This window comes from Panthera tigris, chromosome B4 (genome assembly GCF_018350195.1).
Source record: "Panthera tigris isolate Pti1 chromosome B4, P.tigris_Pti1_mat1.1, whole genome shotgun sequence".
NCBI classification, from domain to species: Eukaryota; Metazoa; Chordata; class Mammalia; order Carnivora; family Felidae; genus Panthera; species Panthera tigris.
In genome coordinates, this window is record NC_056666.1 from 64,159,713 (window position 1) to 64,179,853 (window position 20,141).

The 20,141-nt window shown below is 37.7% G+C and overlaps 1 protein-coding gene across 3 annotated transcripts in view; it reads left to right on the forward strand.

Moving 5' to 3' along the window:
- The window catches only part of FGD4 (FYVE, RhoGEF and PH domain containing 4), a 129,038-nt gene that overhangs the window by 51,609 nt on the left and 57,288 nt on the right, over positions 1-20,141 (forward strand). For all 3 annotated transcript variants that reach the window (XM_042992084.1, XM_042992085.1, XM_007090721.3), the window contains exons 5-10: positions 8,205-8,294; positions 10,278-10,423; positions 11,059-11,215; positions 16,580-16,718; positions 18,996-19,054; positions 19,389-19,535. In XM_042992084.1, the coding sequence (XP_042848018.1) occupies positions 8,205-8,294; positions 10,278-10,423; positions 11,059-11,215; positions 16,580-16,718; positions 18,996-19,054; positions 19,389-19,535 (738 nt within the window). The remainder of the gene's footprint in view (positions 1-8,204; positions 8,295-10,277; positions 10,424-11,058; positions 11,216-16,579; positions 16,719-18,995; positions 19,055-19,388; positions 19,536-20,141) is intronic.

Here is a 20,141-nt window from a genome sequence, read left to right on the forward strand (position 1 = left end):
TGACATGAACCAGGAGGTTTGGGAAAGTGAGGTGCATGGAGGTCAGGATGCATATTAACGATGCTGTTTGGCATGGGTGTGAGAGAAATGGAAAGGTCAGATCTTAAAAACACAGCAGTCATCATATGTGGCTTGAAAATAAAATAAAAAGAGCAATATACAATAACCAGTCAGGAAGACAGGCTCAAGGACCAGAGTCTCTAGGTTTGTAGCCCAGGTTAGCCACTTACAGTTGTAGGACCTCGAGCAGGTCACTTAACGCTCTCTGTAGCTTAGTTTTCTTCATCTGCAACATGGAAATAATAACCTACCTCACAAGGTTATTACAAGGCATATAGATCATCAAATCGTTGTAGAGGATTTAGAACAGTGCCTTAAAACGTAATGTGAGCTATATATATGTTAAGTAAGCATAAAAGTAAAATCATGTTTCCTCATTTGTAATTCAAGGGAAACAGACACATGACCTGAAATGTCCCTTAATAGATCCAGAGTTTAGTATATCCTGCCAAGTGAGTGTCCCAGCACCTACCAGTTTGTTTTAAAGTGAGATGCTCCTTTGTGGGAGGCACAGAGGGCATTTTGGCTGACTCTTCCTTTTTAACACAGGTTTCTTATATTTTGTTTGTTTCTCTCCTCTGAGGCCCATAGGTTATTAGCACATAATGCACTCATTTATTTGCATAAGGTTTTAACTCCAGGGAATTATCATCAGAAATATTTATAAGTGACCTAATTACTTTGATGCTCTGCCTAGATTTGAGATAGGTTAATTCAGTTATTGATTGTGAGCATATATTCTTCCTGATGCATGATCTTTAATTTCTGCAAAAGGCAAAAGACAATTTAATGTATACTAAATTGGATATAAGAAGAACAGAGTTCTCTCTTTGCTACCACTTACTTCCTGTCTGATCTTGTGCAAGTAACTAAATTGTCCTTCTCAGTGTGAGCTCTATTTTGCCCTTTTCCCACCCTATCTCAAAAAGATAGAATGTAAACCTACAGATTAAACTCTCAGTCACCTGTTCTCCTGTTTAGAATTGAATAAATAGAATAGAGGACATCGGATTGAAAAACATTGTCGCTGGGTCAAAAGTAGGTTTGGGGGTGCCTGGCTGGCTCAGGCAGTAGAGCGTGTGACTTTGGATCTTGGGGTTGTGAGTTCCAGCTCCACGTTAGGTATAGGGATTACTTAAAAATAAAATCTTAAAAAAAAAAAAAAAGAAAGAAAGTAGGCTTGGACTTTGCTCCCAAAGCTTCCTGAAGGATCATGCTAAGGTAATAGACTATTTATTCTTGTGATACTCTATAATGAAGCCCTGGCAAAGGAATAATGTGCATGGGTCGTAGTGGGTATTCTTTTTCCTGTAATGTGAACCTGGTGATAAATTACTTGCTGATTACAAATCTTCCCTGAGAACATATGGCCTTCATTATGGCATTATTACATGATCTTCATTGAACACAAAATCTGTGTTTTATTCCCTTACCTTTCCATTTTCTTGTCCTGCAAATCCCCAGGGAGTTCTCTTCCTTACGAGGCTGTGACAAAGCAAGAACTTTATTTTCACAGACCTAGATTTGAATCCTGGCTGAGTCACTTACTTAGCTATATGATTTGGGGCAGGTTACCCATCCTCATTAAGACACTACTTCCTCATCTATAAAGTGAAAGGATAATGATGCCTGCTTCCCAGGAGTATTATGAGGATTCCATTAGCTAATTCATGTGAAACACATGCTAGTGCTTAGCACACAGTAAGTACTCAATAAATAGGGCTGTCACTATCACTCACTTGTGATACCTTCCCTCGATTTCCCTGTTCCTTAGTATTAATAAGAAAGGATCTATAGAACTCTATAGAATTATGGATTATTGGAATGAAGGTGTCTGACACAAGTTAGAGATTTTAAGATGCTTTTTGAGATGATAGGACAGTTATGTAACATTCAAATATTATTGTGATCTAATTTTAAATTATCACCTGGAGCCACATGGAAGACATTAAAAATGACATATCAAAATTTTAATACAGCTCATGAATTGTGGTAGAGGATCAAGTGTTAATTTCCTAAGTTGACTCATCTTGTTATGAAAGAATGGACTTCAGGGAAAGCAGAAACATGTGTGTTCATATAAAGCCACATCTTCCATCTGCAGGGTAGAATTTAATTAATTGGTAGCAAATATGGGTAGAAACTCCCAGGACCAAGAAACCCAATAACTTATATTACTTCAAATATAACCTGTAATGAATATATGAAAAAAACTATAATAACTTTTAGTAGTTTTGATTCCATGTTTTTAGAAAAAAAATTCTTCCTGATTAAAATGAAATCATGAGAACATGTACTGAAAAGTTAAATAGCATAGTTGAAGAGTAATAAAGCATGATGTCGGTCTCTGGTTCATTTTTATGTAATTGAAGCTTTTGCCCTTAAAGCATCTTGTAGGAAACTCTAATTGTTTATTAACCTTTATGAAGTTCTTTCCAAAATGTCTGCTCCCCTGCTTGGTGGTTCTGAGACATGTGGCAGTGCGTATGGTACTAAGATTTTGAAGAATGAATCTCTGGCTCCACATGAGCATTTTCTGCCTATCCAATAAACGAAGTCTGTGAGCTGCCGTGGGGGCTCTTTGTCTGGGGCTCCTGCCATATGGAAGAGTCGTGCCAAAAGGTCTGAAAAGAGCCGTAGGAGCTGATGACATCTGTAAATGAGGAGGCAGAACTGACAGTGTAGCACATTCATGAGCCAGCAGGCACACTGACTAATGACCAGGCTGAATCTAGCCTAGTGAGAATGGAGCAGCTCTCTACTGGAAGGTCACTGGGGGTGTGAAGGTGCACAGTCCTAACCTAGGAAGTGGATTAAGCAAGCGCAAGAAGCAGAGAAAAGTAAATTGTGTAATCTCTTACTGTAAGAAGTGTGTATTTTATCTTTTCAGTTTCAATAGTTCAGATGTATTCTATTGCATCGTTATTTGAGGCAATATTCTGAGAATCAGCTTTCAACATAGGAACATAGTGTCATTTACAAGTGAAAAAAATCTTTATATTATAGAGGAACATCAAAGGTAAGATGCTTTTGTAATAGCATATTTATGATTGTTTTTAAAGAGTCAAGCCTGTGTATTAGGCTCCAGTAGAGGCAAATAGGATTATTTATTAAATCAATATTGTGTAGCTATTACTATTTTCCAAAGAATCACAAGAATATATGACTTAGTGGAGTGCTAAGCACAAAAGTAGCAGTTACATAGTTTTGAAGTGGCAAATAATAAGAAACAACATTAACTTTACCTATTTAACTTTTTATTTAAAAAAAAAAATACCAGCCTACATCTCTAATGTACCAGCAATTGTAAAACAACTTTGTCTGTTATTTAAGCATAAGTCTTGGGGCACCTAGGTGGCTCAGTCAGTTAAATATCCAACTTTTTGGCTCAGGTCATGATCTCACGGTTTGTGAGCTCGAGCCCCGCATCGGGCTGTGTGCTGATAGCATAGATCCTGCTTGGGATTCGGTCTCTCCCTCCCTCTCTCTCTGCTCCTTCTCCCCCCACTCAAAAATAAATAAACAAACCTTAAAAAAAAAAAAGCTATCTCCTAGAGTAATAGAGCCCCTGGCATGCAGATAGATTCTGTATTTCTCCTTAAATGTAATTCATAGATGAGTTTCAGTAACTAATTTTTTTAAAGTTAGAAGCCATCATATCGTTATATCAAATATGACTGAATCTTCAATACCTGATGATTATTTTTTTTTATTTTTTTTTATGTTTTTATTTATTTTTTGAAGGAGAGACAGAGCGTGAGCAGGGGAGGAGCAGAGAGAGAGGGAGACATAGAATTTGAAGCAGGCTCCAGGCTCTAAGCTGTCAGCATAGAGCCCGACGCGGGGCTCAAACTCACGAACTGCTAGCTCATGACCTGAGCTGAAGTCGGACGCTTAACCAACTGAGCCACCCAGGCGCCCCATTTACCTGATGATTATTACTAAAACGCTGAAAAGCCTGCCATAAATAGAATTTATATTAGAGAAAGATTATATACATTAAAATGCAGAGTAGATACCACATTTCATTTTTAAGTGGATAGCTTGTATTTTGTTAGTCAAAAGAAAACTGGGAAGGGAAAACCCTTGCAGGCACTTATTATAGTCTTGTTGCTTGTTGCAGAGAAGAGTTCGAGCAAGAGCCAAAGGTTTACTGACCAGTGACTTAAAAGCCCAGGCTCTCTTAGATGATTGGAATCTGATTCAGTTACCTTTCAACTGTGTGACTTGGAGCAAGTCACCTGGCCTTTCCAAGCCTTGAAATTTTATTTTGTTGTATGTGTGTGCTGCCAATAAAACAGGAATAATGTACCTATTTTATAGAATTACTGTAAAGATTAGTCAATTTATATAAAATAATTGTAACAGCATCTGGTGCATAACAAGCAGTCAGTGAATAATCATTAGCTGTTCTTATGGCAACATTGTTGTTTGGGTCCATGATTTCCTCACCTCTACCACAAAAATCCTTAGTAACTTTTCACAAACCTGTGTGCAAGTGATTAAACCGAATGTCAGCGAGTTTACTTTTGCTTAACTTTGTGTTGGTTTTGGCAAGGTCAGGGACCTAACATTAGAAGACCATCTGTGTGGAAGGACACAACTTTTGCTAATAACTGCTGGTCTCTCCCTTGGATTTTGCAAAATATGACCAGGATACCCACAATTTGCCACATTCAGCTAAAGTGTGATTTAGAGTCAGCAAAAGATCATTTATTATAAGCTTCTGATTTAAGATCCTGTAGGATGTGGAAGACCTCAGGAGTGACTTCATTGCATGGCAATGATAGACAGTTTGACTTGTTGGTTAATGAATTCTCTGACTCATAAAGGATGTATTATTTTATCATGGCACAGACTTTGCTGGATGGTTTTCCTTAAAGGTATTTGTCAAAACCAGAATCAGAACATATGAAAGTGAGTGAGTCACAAAGATACAGTACCACTATTAGAATAAAACAAAGGTCTTGGAAAGAGCAAGTCACTAATACTAATGACATCATGGATGTATCTCAAATGCATTTTGAGAAGTGGAAGAAGCAAGACACAAAAGGCACATACTGTGTGATTCCATTTATACAACCTTCTGGAAAAGGACAGATCTAATTATTAACAGGAGCAGGTAATAGGAGAGGGGTGGGACCGACTATAGAAACTTAAGTTTTGGTGGAAATGTTCTTTATCTTCATTGTGGTAGTGATATGATTATATTAATCATTTGTCAAAACACTTAGAACTATCCACCAAAAGGGTGAACCTTACTACTGTAAGTCATATATCAATAAATCTGGCTTACAAAAACACAAATGCCTTATAGTATTGATGCAGGTCAGTATTTCTTTTGAGTATGTCGAATATACATTTATCTTCCTCTGAAATGTTGATATATTTCTTATATATTCACTACATATTTGTGTTCTCTTATTATAGGTTTGGAAGTCACATTTTCAGCTCATTATTTTCTCCTCTATAAGTAGTAATTGTTTAAAAATTACTTGAGACTTTTTCAGTCGTGCAGAATATACCCCATGTTTCATAGTATTTCAGTTTTCCATATTAATGAGGATGCTTCTAACACAAATAACACCAGTAACGCTCAACCTGGCTTAAATAATAAGGAAGTTTATTAACTTCATCTCTGTGGTTATGGGGTGGCTGCCCATAGCACTCAAGTCTACAGGTACCCTTATTTACATGGAGCATGGAAGAGAAATTTCTTTTTCTATGGCTCTTCCTTAAGAGTAGAAAGTCCTAGTGCATATTCCTTCATGTCTCATTGGTTCTTGAACCAATCGCTGTATATTCTTGATTATTACACCAGTTAGGGCCCACCTTTTGATCTGGGGAATGAGGATAGTTTCTCCAAAGGGAAGGCCACCTAGTAGTAAGGTAGATATACTAACCAAATCTGGATATCATTAAGAAATAGAGGGAAAGGATGTCAAATAGACAGACAACAATGCTAGTACTTTACCCTGAATTGATTGTTTAACCAAAACCTTGGCTAGCTGCGGGATTTAATGACAATATAGTTTTTATTTCAGTATTTTTGAGACCACAAATTATTTAAACAGTATTATGTTACTTTACCTAAAGCCTTCACATAAAAATACTTCATTCCAGTGCTACTGCAATAAGCAACATGGTAACCTCATATGTTGAACACAATGAAGCATGCTCTACAGTATAATAGCATTTTATACACAGTTTTAAATGTAGCCTTTACACAAACTAGGCACTGGTTTGAAATATGCTTTGTTCTCCTTTGGTGCCAGAGTTATTACTAAACCTTTACTATGCTTCGTACTTGCCTACAATGAAAAGGGTACTTCAGCAAAGTAGCTAGGTAGAAATTTCTCAACAAAAGGATGTATAAAATAGAAAATGAGTTCTAATAGGACCAAGTTCAAGAGCTCTGGGTAGTTGAAGAAGGCTCCATGGACAAGGAATAAAAATTCAGCAGCCCATCCCCCCAAAAAAAGTATGTCTTCAATGCTGAGAGAGATAAAGCAAGAATATATGCCATGCAGAGAGGATGGAAAGAAAAAAGGTTTGGGAATGACCATGGACACATTTGGATAATGGTGGGTTAGATTCATGTGTTTGGAGGGAAGGGTGCCTGCAAAGATACAATGGGAAAGAAGTCTGAGACAATGAGTAGAGATGAGATTTGAACAGCCCTGAATTATACATAGTCTGGCTGTTATCCCACTGGTGAAAGGAGGACTGTTGGGGCACCTGGGTGACTCATTCGGTTAAGTGTCCGACTTCGGCTTAGGTCATGATCTCATGTCTCGTGGGTCTGAGCCCCATATCAGGCTCTGTGCTGACAGCTCAGAGCCTGGAGCCTGCTTCAGATTCTGTGTCTTCCTCTCTCTGCCCCTCCCCACTCACACACGTGTGCTCTCTCCTCCCTCTCAAAAATAAATAAACATTTAAAAAATTTAAAAAAAAGGAGGACTGTTAAACGTTTTCTTTCTATGGAAAGTAGAATGATCTTGGCAAAGCAGAGTTGGAAAGATTGCTTATACAACCGCATACAAGGTGTGTTAGAGCCAAAAAGTAGTAGAATCACATCAAAATGGGAGTTCTTGATTAGCCTGGGTTTGAGATACCGTATGAGCAAAACCAGGCGGCAGTGATGAGAATTAAAGGGATGGTTGCTAAAGACATAGTTTGAGTAGACATTCGTAGCCAGCTGGATTTTATGGCAGAGAGCTACGTTTACAGTGATTCAAGGTACCAAAGGCAGATGACTGGAAAAGGATGGAACCATTGCCAGGCTGGTAAAGTTCTAGTGGGGTGGAGTTGGGAGGTGATAGGATAGGGGCTTTCCTGAAAAAATGAGTTTGGTCTTACATTGACAGCATGTCAGAGTGGTAATAAATATCCAACAGTAGGAATGTGTGATTGCTACTCATTCATTTATTCAGCAATATTTTATCAAACGCCAGTATTTTATTGAAGCACTGTATTAGACAGGAGGGTTACCAAGTTACCGAGAAAAAAGGTGTTCCCGTTCTCACAGAACTAGCAAAGCTCTACAAATACATTTAGGGGCCAAGTAAACATACACTGAGGAAATAATAAAATGTTTGTTTTTAATTTAATATAATATGGGTAGAGAGAGGAGGAGGACATAGATGAAACAATATTAACAATGAGTTGATAGTTACTGAATCTCATCAATGGATATTTGCTGGTTCATTTTACTCTTTACTCATATATGATTGAAATTTTTCCTAATGTTTTTTTAAAAAGGCAAAAAGTTAGATGCATAGAGCTAATAATTAGACAAATTATCTGAAAGAGTGTTGAAATCATTTCTGAAGAGTAGCCTGAGAGAGACAGGGAGAAAATGAGCCAAATTTAGTGTCTGAGAAACATAAAAGGTGTTTCAAGGGCAAAATAGATGATACTATTGATTTTGACAGAAGCTAAAGAAGTCGTTATAGGTTAAATCTAGCAGAATGCTTATTTTTAATTTTGTTCATTTCTGGTTGGGTGGTCCTTCATGGCTGAAAGGAATTGGGTAGCTGAGAAGCTTGAGAAAACTGTTTTGACCATTTGATAAGGTGTTTATTACTTGAAAAGTCTTGTCTAAGTCTTATTTCCTAATATGTGGATATCTATTCTATTTTTAGGAAACTAATGAACAAAAACTTCACAAAATAGCCAACGAACTTTTGCTTACAGAAAGAGCTTATGTCAACCGACTTGACCTCTTAGATAAGGTAATATTTTCCCATTCAGGATTATTTTATTTTTTGGCATTATATATCATTTTTAGTAAAGGGGCTTTAGAAACTACTGGATGGACATAACTGTTTTTTGCCAGTGAAAGCTTTTTCTTCAAGGAAATCTTTAGGATTTTTAGCTTTGTCAGTGAATGCACTAGACATAAAGGTTTTTCAGTTCATAAAAAGCAGATTCAAGGACTCTCTCTATGAGTCACAAAATGCCTTTATCTTTCATCCCTAAACACTAGTCTGTTTCGTGACCATTTATTATGATCCTGGAGCCATGTTCCCATTATAATCTAAATAAGAGATTGGTGATTCTAATGCCTGCATGAATATGTCATTGATTCTGTTTGTCTCATGTGCTGTTCAGACCCATGTGAGTCATCTGAATTGATGGAGTAATAGGGCCAGAAGGCATTTTGAGCGTTCACTTGTTCAAGCTTGTAGGAGACATCTAATATAGTGCCTGGCGTAAAGTTGCACAGTCAATATTTGTTAGAAATGGCATTCAGAGTACTTTATCACATTTTGTACTTTCGTCATGTTGGGGCCTTGAGTATCATTTTAAATACACATTACAAAGAATCGCTTAAAAATTATTAAGGCTTCTTAATATTGTTTTAGTGATAAAAGAACAAGATAACTGGTAAATTGCTCATATAGACCCCTCTTATTAGAAGAGAAAGTTGCCATGTTTGAGTACTAACTATAAGAAGAATTATCTCACTTCTGCCATTGGAAAACTGGAACTTCATGGGAACAGGCCATCCTGGGTATACCTCCTTATCATTGGTTCCTAGAGTGGACTATGGCCCTGTCAGATGAGCCTTAAGGGGCCACATTAAGGCTTCTGTCCTTTGAAATAATGAGATTGTGTCTTAAACACTCACTTTCCAAAGAATTTCACTGTAAGTCAGTCAATTCATGTGTTTATGTGTTTGAAACAATTTCCCCTCAGGGGAATACAGACCAGAAACGTTAAGTATTCCTATTGTGGAGATATGTCTTTTCCTCTTACAAGTTTTGTGTTTTTTTTTGTCTTTGTTCTTTTTTGTTATTTCAGCCATATTAGCTTGTCAGCTACTGTTGCTGACCTTTTTAGAATTTTAGAGTCTTAATTACTTAAAATATCCTATCTGTTGGAGTCTCTAAGGACATGATTTTGTGTTCTTTTTGCCTCCCAAGAAAATGCAGTGGAGGTGAATTTAGAAAATTAACAACCATCTGGACATTTGAAGGAACAGACTTCCTTCTGCCTACATTTAACAGAATGGCAATTAAGAGGTATAGTAGCCATAGTGGAGAATAGCTAAGAGTGCAGTTTTTTAAAAAGTGTCTTTAAGATACCATTGTTATGTACAGGAGAAGATCTTTGTACCCTTTTATAAGTGTTTAAGTTATCTTGCATTATTACTTAATAAAAAGCAAGTAAACGTCTGTGAACTGAAATATTCTTTTATTCATCCACTCGCCAGATATTAAGCACCTGTTCTTCTGTGGGAACTAAATTATGATGGCCTCCCTTCCCAAGGGGGCAGACAGTTTTAATAGGGAAAGTGAGATTTAGGCCCACAAATTACAATAAAGGGCAATACTGTCAAAGTCATTCAAAACATAAAGAAGAGTGAAAAATACCACCAAAAATTATTAATTTAGATAAAATTTTCCTTCCATGTCTCTTAACTCTACTTATAGATAGAAGTAAATCCTTTTACCTCAATTGGAAATTTTCTGGCGTAGAAGAGGTTAATATCTCCAAAACGGAGGGAGAGCCTAAGTTAGAGTCAACTTTTCTAATTCTGACTCCTGGTTCTTCTCAATCAAAGCATATACTCGTCCATTTCAAAAATGACTGATTTCTTGATTCATGAACTTTTTCATTCAATAAGTTACTAAGAGCCCACTATGCCTAGCCCAGTGCTAGGTGGTTAACCAGTAAATCTGAAGTAACGTTTGCTTTATTCTCTTATTCAGGTATTTTACTGCAAATTATTGGAAGAAGCAAATCGAGGCTCATTTTCAGCAGAGATGGTGAATAAAATCTTTTCTAATATTTCATCAATAAATGTCTTCCATAGTAAATTCCTATTGCCAGAGCTGGAAAAACGAATGCAAGAATGGTAAGAGGAATAGATGGCCAACTATTTGTCTAAGGCAGTCATATTAGATGCTGTGTTATTTGCTTATAAATGGAAACAACAATGCTACACAGAGCTATAGCCAAACATCTGTGTTAAATTTGTATGGTAAAGAAGTTGTGGTACATTTTTAGCTTTGGTTGAAAAGAATTTCATCTCTGCTCTCTAAACTATCTTTTGATTAGTGGAGACAAGATTTCAGGGTAATCTGGAGCTTTAAAAACTCCATAGGTTTTCATTCCTAAAGTCCCTTTAAAAAGGTCCTGCTTCAGGGACGCCTGGGTGGCTCAGTCGGTTAAGCGTCCAACTTTGGCTCAGGTCATGATCTCACGGTTCGTGAGTTCAAGCCCCGCATCGGGCTCTGTGCTGACAGCTCAGAGCGTGGAGCCCCCTTCAGATTCTGTCTCCATCTTTCTCTCCTCCTCCCCCACTCGTGCTCTTTCTCTCAAAAATAAACTTAAAAAAAAAAGGCGCTGCTTTATTCTCTACCAATCTCATAGCAAGGTGGATCTGATAAAGCAAAGAATGTGTGTACACAGTGATCACTTCATTTGAAGTCTTATTAATTCACTTACTCTATAAGAAATCTTAATGACTTGTTTCTATATTTTATACAGGGAAACTACCCCTAGAATTGGTGACATCCTTCAGAAATTGGCACCATTCCTTAAGATGTATGGAGAATATGTGAAAGGATTTGATAATGCAATGGAATTGGTTAAAAACATGACAGAGCGTATCCCCCAGTTCAAATCAGTAGTTGAAGAAATTCAGGTAATTGGACTCTTGTTCAAGGCTATGAATTATTTTCCTATACAAATCATAAGGTCTTCTAGATCTAAAGTTTAGATTGAGACATCTGTCTGAGACCACCAAATTCCATGTTATTCAGAATGATGTAAAAATCATCTATGCAGAATTAATGTATTTATTGAGCACATGCCATGCGCTGAGCAGTAAATTCTCCATTTGCTTTTGAGACCAGGAGAGTGTAGCTTTTATAAAGATTCACATGGATTTACAAAGTGATTTCCCATTCGGGTCTGTGACTCTCTTGCTTTCTTTCAGAGGTTGAGATGATGCAATGAATATAAAAAATGATTGCCATAAACCTGACATTTTGCAGACATTATTATTCTGTGTGTGTGTGTGTGACTTTACATATGTGTCCTGACTTTTTTTCAGTTTTGCCAAACCTGGATAATATATTTTAGATAACTCCATAGTGATTTCTATTTGATTCTCTAGTCAAAGTTGTTAATAACTTGATAGTTTAAATGTTGAAAAGGAATTCTTGAGATCACATAAGGTCCTTGGGGTGAGGATTCTGCTGCTCTTTCTCTGCTTTCTTTTGTGCTATACAAATATTTTTTATTTACCATTTTAATTCCTCTAAATTTTGAATGTTTTTTTTCCTACTGTTTGTTGGAGGAATTATAATATGCATCTTAATTTACCACAATCTACTTCAGGTTAATGCTAATATTAATTCTAATAAAATACAGGCATTTTGCTCCATCGTAGCTCAGTTCCTCCATGCTCCATGCTTTTAGTATCATATACATTACCTTTATATAGGTTTTAAATTCAATAATACAGTGATATTATTTTATATAATTTTGTATCTTTGAAAGAAGAGAGGATATAAGAAAAAATGTACCAAAAAAAATTATTAACCCATATATTTACCATTTCTAGAGTAAGTTCCTTTCTACAAAGGGTGTTAAATGTTTTGGGTTACCTGGGTGGCTCAGTCAATTAAGCATCCAACTTCGGCTCAGGCCATGATCTCATGGTTTGTGAGTTTGAGCCCCACATCGGGCTCTGTGCTGACAACTCAGAGCCTGGAGCCTGCTTTGGATTCTGTGCCCCTCCCCCCCTGCCCCTCCACTGCTCACACACACACTCTCTGTATCTCAAAAATAAATAAACTTTAAAATTTTTAAAAGAAAGAGTGATAAATGTTTCTTACAAGGCAGAGATTGGATAGTAACAAATTTTCTTGGTCTTTTTTTGGGAAAATCTTTATTTTTTTCTTCACTACTGAATTGATAGTGTTGCTAGATACAGAATCTGGGTTAATAGGTTTTTTTTTTCTTTGAGCAAAATGAATGTCATTCACTGTACTCTGTCCTCTGTTGTTTCATATGGGAAGTTATTAATTATATTATTTCCTGTATGTGCTGAATTGCTTTTCTCTTGCTATTTTCAAATTTATCTCTTTGCTTTTTTCTTTCAACAGTATGTATCTAATGTAAATCTTTCTATATTTATCTTGCTTAGGATTGAATTTCTGGGATGTGTAGGGTTTTTTTTAATTAATTTGAGAAGTTTTCAGCCATTATTTCTTCAAATAATTTGCTCCAAGTACACGTATGTTGGTGTTCTTGATGTTATTCTACAAGTTTCTGAGACTATTCATTTTTCTTCAGTCTTTTTTCTGTTCTCCGGATTGTATAATTTCTATTAATCTTTCTTTGAATTCATTTTTTTCTTTTTTTTAATATTTATTTTTGAGAGAGACAGTGAGAGTGAGCAGCGGAGGGACAGAGAGACAGGGGCAGAGGATCCGAACCAGGCTCTGTGCTGATAGCAGCAAGCCTGATGCATGAGATCATGACCTGAGCCAAAGTCTGGTACTCAACTGACTGAGCCACCCAGGCACTGTGATTTTTTCTTCTGCCATCTGGAATCTGCTGTTGAGTCCCTGCAGTGCATTTTTCATCCCGGCTATTGTATGGTTCAACTCCAGAATTTCCATTGGTTCTTTTTATAACACCTGTTTCCTCCTTGAAAATTGCTATTTGTGCATTCATTATTGTTACACTTTTCATGTTTTTCAAATACAATTTCCTTTAATTCTTTGAATGTTTTTATAATAGCTACGCTGAAGTCTTTGTCGCCCACATCCAGTATCTGTGTTCAGAGACAGTTTCTTTTGATTGCCTTTTTTCTTCAGTATAGGTAACAGTTTACTATTCTCTGTCTCTTTTGTTGTTGTTGTTGTTGTTGTTGTTGTTGTTGTTGTTGAATACTGGACATTTTAGATAACCTATTGTAGCAACTCCAGATTTTGCTTTCCCCCACTGAAAGTGGCTTTGGTTACTTTCGTTTGTTTAGTAACTTGCTTATACTAAATCTATAAAATCTGTCTCTCTTCTGGTATGCTGTTGCCAATGTCTCTATTCAGTTTTTTTGTTTAATATCCATGTGTGTGTATGTGATCCCAGCTTTGTAGGGATTACCCCTATGTCTGTGTAGGTTAGGGGTCAAACAGTTATTGAACAGAGATGATTAACTACCTAGAGCCAGTACGCTTCTGTCCTCTGCTGATGGACCTGTCTATGCATAGGGGAGCACATTTAAAGATCTGACCATTTTCAAGTCCACTGGACCCTTTTACATCTCCTCAGGACGAGTTCACAGCCTCAGGGTGGCCAGGAGACTGTGCTGAGTCAAGCTGTTTTCAGTCTCTGCTGATCATCTACAGAGCCTCAGCCAAGAAAATTATCTGCTCCCCTTCCCCAACACACAACCACAGCTTCAGCCCAGTGAAGCCATTGGTCTTCTCCACTTGCCCACCTCAGAACTATTCACTTTCACCAACAGTGTTCCTGGATGTGTGCCTCGCCCACCATTCCAAATCTAATAATATGAGCCCTCTTGAACTTTACCAGAGACACTGCCAGTCCCACCCCTGCTGAACCTTTCGGTCATTGAAACTTCCTTTGTTAGGGGAGGAATGGGTACGGCCTCAGGCCAGAATGCCACAGATTCTCACTGTTCTTACCCAAAGGTCAACAATTTTCAAAGCATAAATACTTTTCAGATCGTTCTATGCCTTTCATCAGTCTCCAAAGTACCAAAATGGTCGTTTTATCAGTTTTATCCCCCTTTCTAGTTGCGTTTTCCAGGGGGGATTTTGCTAGTCTGCTCTCTCAGCCATAACCAAAAGTCCTGCCTCTTCCCATTTACTCTTTCTTTTTCTTCTCTCATCATTAAGCACTCATCTACCTTTCTGAATACTGGCTCCTTTGATTCTTTTACTAGCCCCTTTTACTTATACTGAAATGTGGACAGAGTACAAGAATGTGGCCCTTCACATTCTTTTCAACCTCCACACCCTCTGTGATGTCACATGTTCCTGAGGCTTTAACCATCATGTCCTACAGATGCCTGTAGGGTCATTTTTCTAGTCTGTTTCCTGCCTCTAAACTGTCATTGCACCTTGTTGAATGCTGGTTACACAACTCTGTATCGACATTTTGCTATCAAAACAAAGTCAACATGTTCCATTCCTGCCTTTAGCGCCCAAGTACTTTTTCCATCTTGATTTTTTGTGCCCTATACAGAGTAGCTTGTGGTTATGTGATTATTAGAACAAATATTTTCTCGTTCACCAGAGTTTGATAAGTTAACTTTATCTTTCGTCACTTTTCCTCATTCTCTGTGCATTAATTTGCCTGTGAAACAGTATACTGAAGATGTTTAGTATGCTTACTGCATAGTAAGTGTTCACTAAATGATGGTGGTGGTAGTGGCCATTACTGTTTTATGAAATCTTTAAAATTCTATCTCTGAAATATCAGTCTTCTCCCTATTATGAGGCATTGTTGAGGTGTTGAAAAGAGTAGTGGACTGGGAATCAACTGAATTTAGGATTCTAGTTTGCCACTTAGTCATGGGACCTTGGATGACTTTAACTTCTCTGAGCCACAGTTTCTTCATGTAAAAATGTGGGGATCGGTAATATTTTCTATATTTCATGGATATATAATATTATATATTATAGGCTTGGAGAAAATCAAATGAGATGACTAAACTTATAACATCAATATTCTACACTTTATTAAGTAAAGTTATGATTTCCTCAGCTTCCATGGTGATTTCAGACTCTATACTTTTTTCCTGGTCTACAGTAATCCCTTCCAAACTAATATCCCCACATCTCCCCACTGCAGTAAGTTAAGTCACACTGCAGTAAGTTAATGTTAACACATCTCAAATCTAATGCTATTGCTCTCCTACACGAAAACCTGCATTAGATGAAGCAAGTCTAAATAATTCACCTTGACTTAATTACCCCATATTACCTGTTCTTCCTCAGCCCCTGTTTCCCCATACATATCTTATTGCCAACAAAACTCAACATGTTTCATGCCTGACTGTTGTTCTCCAAGGTCCCTCTTCCTGCCCTTCGACCCCGGTCTTCACTTCCCTTTGCACCAGCAGCTGTCCTTATCAGAGTTCATGTTGAATGCTCTCTTGTCTGTGAATGCTTTAGTTTCTTGTTTGCTTTGAATGCAAACATCATGTCTTAAGACAACTTTTATACCCTGCAGTGCCTTGATCATGGTAAGAGTCTAATAACTATTTTAATTGGATTCCTGGTTTGTTTAATATGAACAAGAACATGTCTTATTTTTCAAGTAATCTTTTCCCTGTCTTAACAGCTTATTGAAAGCAAAGGCTATATAGACTCAATTTTGCTGTAAGAAAAGGAGATCTATTTACAGAGTTCAGTTTCTAATGGAAAAGACTGCTGTGACCTAATGAAAAATTAAAATTTTGTGACAGATACTAAGACACTCAGATCTTGTCATTCTTCTCTGTGGAGTCTTTAAGTTCAAAGGAAATGACATTTATGGTAGCCTTGATATTAAACAGTTTCTGCTGAGTCCAAAGTCATTTAACGCAGTTGGGCCTAGTGAACCTCATTAAATACATGCATCTTTTAAAAATCTCTGGAGTCTGATTCAATAACGTGACCACACAAGCCTTTCTAGTGACTGATTGAAGTGGTTGCCAGCAATCTGAGAATTTTCTTCCTTAAAATTCTACTTGACTTTTCTTTCTGTTCTTACTCTAGTTTGGTGGGCCTCAAACTAACATGGTGTAAGAAACTGGGATGTTTTCAAATGCATCTTCCCAGGCCTGAGCCTCAAAGATTGTGGTTTCATTATTGGGGTGGGGTTCAGAATTTGCATTTTAATAGTGCCTTAGATCAATCTAATGCAGGTGATCCACAGAGCACGCTTTGTAGGGAAATCCTGTCCACGATTAAAGTTCCGTATGACCGTTTTTAGATTGGCCAACTTAATTTTTAAATCTTTCTTTAAAAAACCTCTCTCATTATAGAGACAGAAGGTGTGCGGGAGCTTGACTTTGCAGCACCACATGCTAGAACCTGTTCAACGGATCCCCCGGTATGAGATGCTCCTCAAGGACTACCTAAGGAAGTTGCCCCCTGACTCTCCAGACTGGAACGATGCTAAAAGTAAATGCTCCTCCCCCACCCCCTTTCTGCTCTGGGGTAATCAAGTGGCCAGGAAGGCTTGTGGTTAAAGAGAGAGATAGGTCTCACAGCCAACTTAGGAAGATATTGCTGCCCAAAAATAGCCTCATCGGAAATTGTCATCAACAGCTAGATTAGGCAAGCACTTCTGAGCCCAGATCCCAGGTTTAGAGAAAGGCAAATCACATTTCTCGTGCTGATTTCATGTTAATCATTAACTCAGAAATCTGAAACAGTAGTCTTAGAGACATCTGGAATAGCAATACACAATTACCTTCTCACAGAAAGAACACAACCATTCAGAATTACTGGTGCTGCTGGTTAATTAGATAGGTTGATACATACCAAGAAAGCTAACATGACATTTACTGTGTAAAAATAACCTAAGCAAACTTGGCTCTACCTACCCTGAAAGAGAAGAGAAAGTGATGCTTTTTAGTGTCAGTTAACATTTTCTCAGGAAAACTTTATTCCTATTCCTCCAGTTGCCTTTTATTTTTTCACTGGTTCCTAATGAATGATTTTTTTTTTAAGACTCAGGAGTTTCAATACTTTAGCTTTCTCAGGTTCTTTCAAAAAATCAAAGCATGCGACTCTCGATCTAGGGATCATGAGTTCAAGTCCCCCGTTGGGTGTATAGCTTACTTGAAAAAAAATTTTTTAATTAAAAAAAAAAATCAGGTAACTGAAGGGAAGAATGAAAATTTAAGAGATAGGGATGGCTTAGGGTCAAGTACTAACAGTGCTGCTGTACAATCTTGAAACATTGGTACTTTGCTAATAATTGCTTGTCTTTATTATAAATGAACCCTGGCAAGAGATGAGAACACAGAACACAATCTTTGGTCTCGGCACCTGGGTCTTTTTTTGAACACAGGCTTTCTCTGATGCATTTCTCCTGCCATCCAAGTGAGTCAGTGACCACAGGAACTTCTCTTCTTCCCTTTCTCCCTTTACGGTTTAGAATTATCCTGACTTGACTTCTTCTGTTTTCCACTTCATGCCCACTTCACACTCCTCTGGGCTAAGTGGTTGGTTTTGGCGACAGAATTAGTGGTAGGACTAAGGGTGGGATGACTGCTACTCTTCCTCAAACTGCTGATCCCAGGCTATTTTGTTTCCCTCTACCTTGGAGCCTGTGTGACATGCACAGCATTCCCCAATCAGGATAGTTCTCCAAAATCTAAATAAAAATTCAGTGTCTTCTAAACTCAAAGACTTAGACTTGCCCTAAGGTGGCAGGGTCAAAAATGAGACCGTTAGCAACACTGTAGGGCATTTTATTTCTCTCTTTGCTTTCCCATTGCTCCTTAAACTAATATCGTAAGGAAATCACAAAAGTGCTTTTAGAGACCCAAAAGAGAGGAGAAAGCAACAAAAGTGCATTCTGTTCAGCCACGGAACAAAGAAGAGAATTGGGTCCAGAAGTAATGAGGTTGTTGTGGTAACAGAATTAAGCAGGCTGTGGTATTCCTAAGATAAAAAAGAAAGAGCAGGACATGATTTAGGATTGAGGGCATTCCCTGGGGTTGATCCTCCAGGAGGCCTCAGCCTCCAGAGCCCTTCCCCAGCAGCACTGGGGCTCCTACCTTGCCCACACCAGATGGCTCCTGTTCCCACCTCTCCCACTGCCTCCGCAGCAGAGCCTTCCTTCAGCATTGTCATCAGCTGATTCCCCTTTGCCCGACCAAGAATAGAACTGTGAATATGTTTCACCAAAGAAAGTTGGTTATGCGTGGTGGTTAATTTGCTTATAAAACTAATAAAATAGTACTGCTGAAATGTTGTAGGACATTGAATCAGAAGATGTAGGTTCCAGTGTGTCCCTACAGTATCATAGTTGTGTGACCTTGGCCAAGCCACATCACTCGCCATTCCTTTCATCTGCCGAGTGGAGCTAACAGACTCTCCATTCAAGGTTGTGGAAGAGTTGAGTGACGTAATATATTTGAAAGCATGTGACGAAGTGCCTTATGCCAATCTAGTGTACATGGTAATTGTTAATTTTGAAGGTCCGTTATCTGGGTCATATATAAAAATGTGTATGACTATTTACGAGGAAGTATCCTTCAAGTTCCAAATAATCTGCTCACAAATGAAGTTCTGAAAGTATTCATTTTGTAAATGGAAGTTGCCCCTGCTTTTGGTGTCAGATGTACAGTCTCAGGTTTCTTCTTACTATAACGTTACGTTATTCAACTATCTAGTAGCGTCGTAATGACAAAATACATTTATTTACTTTTCTTTTTTCCCATTTAGAATCACTTGAGATTATATCTACGGCAGCAAGCCATTCTAATAGTGCAATAAGAAAAATGGTAAGTAATTTTCAAAGGAGTTGGAAATCTTCTAGTTAGATAATTGTCAATAATATAGCCTAATGTTATCTGTAGGTTTGGACCAAAATGAAATGGTAAAGGTGAACAAAAAAAAGATTATTTATAAAGTGTTCAGTGTTATGTGGAATAATCCTGTCCTCTTTTCCCCCCTGTTTCAATTTGCTCGGAACTGACACATTTTATACCAAATTTGTGCTTAGTCCCAATCCCTTCTGCATTATTTGGATTTTAGCTAAGGTCATTGTATTATTAAAGGCACGAAAGTAAAACCTCCCTTTATTTGGTCTTGCTGTATTTTGTTTTCATTTCCTAGGAGAATCTAAAGAAACTCTTAGAGATTTATGAAATGTTGGGAGAGGAAGAAGACATTGTCAATCCTTCAAACGAACTCATAAAAGAAGGACAGATCCTGAAACTCGCTGCTCGGAACACATCAGCACAAGAACGCTACCTTTTCTTAGTGAGTATTCTAGTGTGAGCTGGTCACGTAACAGTAATTCAGAGACGTGGTTCTGTACATCTTGGAAAAGTAGGATGCTTGTGTGCTCACCAAAGCAGTTCTGTCTAATCTGGTTTAGTCAACACTGTTAGGATTCCACATAAGACAATGTCCTTTAGTAACTGAAACTTGTTCCTTCAAGGACTCAAATCTTAAAGTATTTTAAAAATAAATTTTCTGTGTACTCACCATGTGTCAGTTACTTCAGTAACCTACAGTTGATGACAACTTGTCTATGATGATCTTAGCCATCAGTTGTGGGGGCAGGGTATGTTTTCTCAAATTTTCCTAGTTTCAGATTCACTCTTTCCTTCAGTTCTTAGAGGCTAATGAGTACCATTTTCTGACAAGTGTTCTCTTTCGAATCCTCTCTGATCACTACTTTAATCTTTCCAGTTTGAGGAAGTATATACTCAAGGTTGTGAAGCTTATGCCTAAAATATCTCTGAAAAATGCATGAGTTTGCCACATAGTTCCTTTACATTGGAGGCAGTCCCTGTCCTTTCCTTTACTTCCTGGAAATGACATTTAGTCTGGGGCTTATCTCAAATGTTAAGAGCACTTCCT